Source organism: Ovis canadensis, chromosome 5 (genome assembly GCF_042477335.2).
Source record: "Ovis canadensis isolate MfBH-ARS-UI-01 breed Bighorn chromosome 5, ARS-UI_OviCan_v2, whole genome shotgun sequence".
NCBI classification, from domain to species: Eukaryota; Metazoa; Chordata; class Mammalia; order Artiodactyla; family Bovidae; genus Ovis; species Ovis canadensis.
The window spans coordinates 72491956-72497955 of record NC_091249.1 but is presented as its reverse complement, the minus strand read 5'-3'; the positions used below and the strand labels follow the sequence as shown (position 1 = coordinate 72497955).

General features: G+C 42.7%; 1 protein-coding gene across 1 annotated transcript; it reads right to left on the bottom strand.

Annotated features, from left to right (window-relative positions):
- Positions 1-361: 361 nt before the first annotated feature.
- SPINK7 (serine peptidase inhibitor Kazal type 7) lies at positions 362-4063 on the bottom strand. The gene is made up of 4 exons (XM_069592732.1): positions 3976-4063; positions 2824-2849; positions 1917-2041; positions 362-484 (listed from the first exon to the last, which is right to left on the bottom strand). Exons 1-4 carry the CDS (start codon positions 4034-4036, stop codon positions 439-441), a joined length of 258 nt encoding a protein of 85 aa, XP_069448833.1. The 5' UTR covers positions 4037-4063; the 3' UTR covers positions 362-438.
- Between the last annotated feature and the right edge of the window lie 1937 nt (positions 4064-6000).

Genomic DNA, 6000 nt, shown 5'->3' with positions numbered 1-6000 from the left:
CGAGGATGAGATGGCTGGATGGCATCACTGACTCGATGGATGTTGAGTCTGAGTGAACTCCGGGAGTTGGTGATGGACAGGGAGGCCTGGCGTGCTGCGATTCATGGGGTCGCAAAGAGTCGGACACGACTGAGCGACTGAACTGAACTGAACTGAGGTAGATAGTAGTTCTGCAAAGTTTTTAATAAGCATAATTATTTTGATGCTTAGAACTCAACAATGAGCTGTTACAATTTCATTGTACTTTTTATTTTGAAATATTTGTATTTGTCAGTCAGTGAGACAGAAGTCTGAGGGAGAGCACAACTTTCCCCACCCAACAAAGATGACTCTGGGTCTGTCTCTGACCCCTCCCTACCAGTCCCACCCTCCTGGAACCAGGGATGATGACGATGATAATGAGGATATCCTTGCTCTGTATCCACGTCTGTGGGGAAGTTAACATACTCCTTCATGAAGAAACTGAACTTTTCCATAACTCTTCCTATGGGAAGACACAGTTAAGAGGATCATTAACACAAGAGGAAAATTTACGTTATATTAGAGCTGAAAGGAACTACAGAGATTACAGCCACAACCTGATCTTACACATGAGGAAAATGAGTCTCTAAAAAGGAGTGTCCTTGCTACAGGCAGTTTCTGACAGAGCGAGTAGCAGAATGTCCCTAGTCCAGTGATATTTTCATCCCACCTGCTCCCTCTACTGATCCTAGAGCCCAAACTAATCACCCAGTGTCTTAAACCAGCAAAGAAGGAGGACCTCTGACAAGGGAAGCTGAGGTGGCCGGCTGGCCCCTCAGGCTTTCCTGCTCCACAGGGCCCGTGGTGGGGCCGGCCCCTGTACTAGTGAGAGGGACGTCCATCACGTGTCCTCTTCAGTGTCCTTGGATGCAAGGTGTTTTCTAGGTTGAGGGCCCAGTGTCTGTGCACATTAGAGAATCTTCCCTTTCGTGAAATAAAAGCTCCTGAGTAGGAATCAATGTGTAGACATCCTTCTGGGCTCAGGTCCTAATGTGATATTTTAACTTGTTAAGATGATCACAAAGATGAAAAAAACCCAAAAGAGCTAAGTGGCCAAAACCCGGGGGTCTAAAAGAGAGTTAGCAGTGAGCAAAGGGAACTGGTTGTTACGACCCCTGAGTTGCCTATTTTGCACTAAAGAAGTGTCTTCTGCCTGGTTATATTGCCTTCCAAAACATTGTGTAAGCCAAACGAAATAGTTAAAGCTTGTCCATGAGGATTCTAGCCCAAATTCTGACAGCTTGGACTATATTGTATTCCTTATTTCAGATTGAAGAAAAAAATCTTTGTGGTAGACTTATCCTCCCTACTGCCTCAGGCAACGGATATTTACAGCCACCAGGAAATTGAGGAGGATAAAGACCTTCTGGTCACAGTTTATCTAGAATCATTAAGTCCATTAAGTCTCTTAGAAGTAGGATAAGAGGCTTCTATTCTACATGATAGGATAGTAGTTTTCAATTATTTTTTAGTGTGGGATTCAGAAACATTTCTTCCAGTAAGAAATTTTGTGGAACTCCACTACTTAAAAGAGCCCAAAGCTGGTTAGAATTGGAGACCTCCCCAGATGATCTCTGTAACCTCTTGGGTGACTCCTAACTTCCCTCTACAGAACCTCTGGGCTCTAGAGACAGTAATTTGAAGGCTTCTGGTCTTGTTAGACTCTAAGTTGACAGATGGGAATTAGAGGCTCTGTCATGGAGGGACCAGTCCAAGCTGGTAGAGCAGGTGGCTCATCCTTAATCCAACTGTGAGGCAGCAAGTTTTCTCTGTCTCCCAGATGCTCTGGGTGGGTAAGTACAGTTTTTAGAGAGCTGAGCATGCTGGTGGAAAGAGGAGAAGATTGCAGTGAAGGGCAGTGCCCTAGCTTTTTTTCCTTCCCATGAGGTACTCACAAATTCTCAATACACAAGTGGCATTCATTCCCATAGGTGATGTAGTCAGAACCACAAACAGGCAGGTATGTGATGGGGCAAGGGATGGCCACCACTGGGTACTTCTTGTAAATGCTGCAGTTCACCTGGAACATATGCAAGAGAATGTCCTGCTTTTCTCCTCGTCCTTAAGCTAGGCTACCCTGGCCTCTATCTGACAGGAAGCACAGTACCATCCGGAGGTTCCAGCTCCTATACTCTGAAACTGCTGTGGCTACTTCTATTGATAACACTATGACCACTCTGACAAATAAATGCTAGTACTACCAGTATCACTTCTATTACTACTAGTACACACAGTGAACAGCTCCTGCATATTTCCTTGCCAGGCATTAAACTTAAATCTTACATTAATTTCTTTTGTTGTTTAATCTTCAGAAAACTGAAGTGGGTAGGTTCTTCTGTTACCCCTATTTACAGATGAGGGGGATCTGGGCTTAAAAAAGGAAAGAATTTGTATAATATAAAAGCTAGTTAGTGGTAGGGCTGGGATTTGAATCCAGAATCTGTGCTGTTAACCAAGGTAACTGTCTTTTGCCTCTCACATGTTGCCCTTTCCATGGAGACATCACCAGCTTCTCAGCTAGAAGTACCCTCTCTCTTTTTTAAAAATTTGGAACACTTTCTTTACATTTAGATTATTTGTTTATATGTATATCACATTTCTACAGCTGCCTTCTGAAAAGCAGAGGCAACTTACCTACAGCTGCCTTCCTTGCCTTTCACCTGGCCACTTACCCCACCACAAGCATACTGAATTAACCTTTCATATGTATTTCTCAAGTGTTTTTTGAGTAAATACAGTAAATAGAAAATTAAACTAAGTAGGAAATTAAACTGAAATTAAATTGTGGTTCAATATACTCACTGTTTTTAAAGGCAGGCTAGCAGCTTCTGAAAGAGAGATTCAGTTGGAAACATTAAAAATAAAGCAGAGTTGTAAGGTCTCATTAATTAACGTAAAGTCAGTCTGTCGAATAAGACTCTGTGGTTCTTCTGGTAATTAGTTTCAGCACCTACCCTATCCTTTCACAAAACCCAACTGTATTCTGACGAAGCCAGATGGCCACTGTGTTAGGTAATCCTTGGTTCAGCAAGAGAATTATCCAAATTTCCTCCCTTTATATACCACGGGATGTTTTCTGGAGCTCATTGTGTCTCTGATAGTGTTTTAAATCAGATAGCAATAAAAGTATTGCACTCACTATTTCTAAGAGCCTGAAGCACCATTTTCAATAGTCTCCCCCTCCTAATTGATATGAAGAAAAGTAATAGAATATCTCTAAGGTATTATAATCTTATTTAAGTAATTTTTCACTATATAAATGTTTAATTGTTGACTCCTGGGTTTTGGATAATTTTTTTTCTATTTTCCTGGATTAATTTGGAGAGAGATTCAAGTTCTGGATTAATTTGGAGAGAGATTTAAGTTCTGGATTAATCTGGAGAGAGATTCAAGTTTGTCTGCATCTTTGCAATGAGGAGTAGTATCTCATAACACCAGCAGTTTCCAGGTCCTAATAAAATGGGCTTCCCCGGTGGCTTACATGGTAAAGAATCTGCCAGCAATGCAGGAGACTCAGGTTCAATCCCTGGGTTGTGAAGATCCCCTGAAGAAAGGAATGGCAACCCACTCCAGTATTCTCGCCTGGAGAATTACATGGTCAGAGGAATGTGGTGGGCTACAGTCCATAGGGTCACAAAGAATCAGATATGACTAAGCGACTAACACATGCAATAAGATGGTAGACTTATGAAAAAAGTAGTGTGTGTGTGTTTTTGGTTTTGGTCCCATGAATGGAAATAAAAATCCTTGAAAGGGAATGTTCTAGATCCAAACCCTTAAACTCCAAGTGGAACATAAGATTCTCCCTTTCCAGGCCAAGGCTGTTTCTATTACAAACTAGTATCCTTTAAATCCACATGACCAGACGTTTCTCTGAGATGTTCATATCCTAGGAGGGGCCATGTCAGACAACAAGCTTATGGCTATTAAGGGCACTATCTACCCTTGACTCACCTGAGCAGGAGCAGAGATGGGCCACTACACAGAGCAGAAGGAGACCCCCAGTGGTCTTCATGATGGAGACAGCTGTGATGCAGAGGTTACTCAGGATGGTCACAACAACTGCATCAGCCATACCCTAGGAAAGGGTCATGTTTATAAGGCAATGTTTGATTTCCCCGCCTTTCCTTTGAGGTCATCCAAAGTCAGGGTTGGCTCTGAGTGGCTCTCAAAGCACAATGTCACACCCTGGGTGGTGTTACTTAATTGCTACTTCCTGTCTGATCAACAAATTGATTATTCAAGGTGAGAAGTATTTTTCTGCCTGCTCTAGGGGTGGGGAATGTTGTTCCTTTGAATTCTAAAACTCAGAGTAGAAGAGATTAAGTATAGGCTACTTGACATACTTAAGGAATAAATGAAAATATCAAACTTTCTGTATTTCACCAAAATAGAGACTATTACACTTAGATCAGTCAGATTACACTTTGAACTTGTGCTGTGTTGCTCAGTCATGTCCAGCTCTTTGCGACCCCATGGGCTGTAGCCCGCCAGGCTCCTCTGTCCATGGGATTCTCCAGGCAAGAATACTGGAGTTGGTTGCCATGCTCTCCTACAGGGGATCTTCCCAACCCAGGGATCAAACCCAGGTCTCCTGCATTGCAGGTGGAATCTTTACCATCTGAGCCACCAAGGAAGCCCAAGAATACTGGAGTGGGTAGCCTGGCCCTTCTCCAGGGGATCTTCCTGACCCAGGAATCAACAGATTACACTTAGGTTTATATTTTGGCTCCTGGGGAAATGTTGTTTTATTTTCGAGGCAAAAAGTCCATGAAGCAAACAAGAATATAGTGAAAGGAAGAGTGACCTTAGCCCTTTTGAGGCTTGGAGAAAGGCACTGACATTTTCTAGCTGTAGTCTTCAGGAAGTCCATTGTGCCATGAGCCTGTATCAGTTAGGAAGACCCGATTATGTTGTGGTAACATATAACCCCAAGATTTCTGTGACTTGAAGCAATTCATGTTTATTTTTATTCATACATACAAGCTATACATGTATGATGGTCAGTTGATGGTGCTCCATTGCTTCAGTGGGTTCTAGGTAGACAAGATAGTCACCATTTTGAATATTGTTAACTGTCAAGGTGAAGTGAAGATGTATTCCTAAGGATTTCCATTTACAGCAATTGAATATTCCAGCTCAGAATTGGCACCTATGTGACTATGCTTCGCCATCATTGGCCCTTGTGCAACCATAGAGATTACGGAATACAGTGTTACCTTGTCTCTTAAAAACCAGAATGGGGGAGAACTAGAAATAATTGGCAAATGATACAGAGACCACCCCAGAGCATTAGTTTCATGTCATGTCAAGTGGGACCCATTGCTAACCCTAATAGAGTTCACATAATTGGAGTCTTTTACATGAAAGTCTGTTCTAAAGTGCAGTGCATATAATTGTTGCTACGAGTGTTATTATTATTATTAGCAGGCCAAGAGTATCTGCTAGGGTTGCTGACATTAGATTGTAAACTGTATTGTCCAACTACAGTTGTCGAAATGGCCACTGTTTTCATCTTTTGGGCCTGGGGACATAGGTATGAAAACCTGGGGGAAGGCAGTAGACTGTTCCACCAGTGCTTTGCTTTCAGGTTTATTGTAGTACATCCCAAAGCATAGCACCTACAAAAGAGAATAATTAATGACATTGCATGCCTCTCCAAATATTGACTCATATTTGTTTCAGTTCAGTTCAGTTCAGTCGCTCAGTCATGTCCGACTCTTTGCGACCCCATGAATCGCAGCACACCAGGCCTCCCTGTCCATCAGCAACTCCTGGAGTTCACTCAGACTCATGTCCATCAAGTCAGTGATGCCATCCAGCCATCTCATCCTTGGTCGTCCCCTTCTCTTCCTGCCCCCAATCCCTCCCAGCATCAGAGTCTTTTCCAACTCTTTGCATAAGGTGGTCAAAGTCCTGGAGTTTCAGCTTCAGCATCAGTCCCACCAAGGAAATCCCAGGGCTGATCTCCTTCAGAAT

Bases quoted from the DNA above. Each gene is read 5' to 3' on its own strand.
- SPINK7 (XM_069592732.1), bottom strand. From the start codon at position 4,036: ATGAAGACCACTGGGGGTCTCCTTCTGCTCTGTGTAGTGGCCCATCTC. The intron at 2,850-3,975 runs GTGAGTCAAGGG...TCTCTCTTTCAG, and splicing joins CCATCTCTGCTCCTGCTCAG to AAGCTGCTAGCCTGCCTTTA. The intron at 485-1,916 runs GTGAGTACCTCA...GTCTTCCCATAG, and splicing joins CACTTGTGTATTGAGAATTT to GAAGAGTTATGGAAAAGTTC.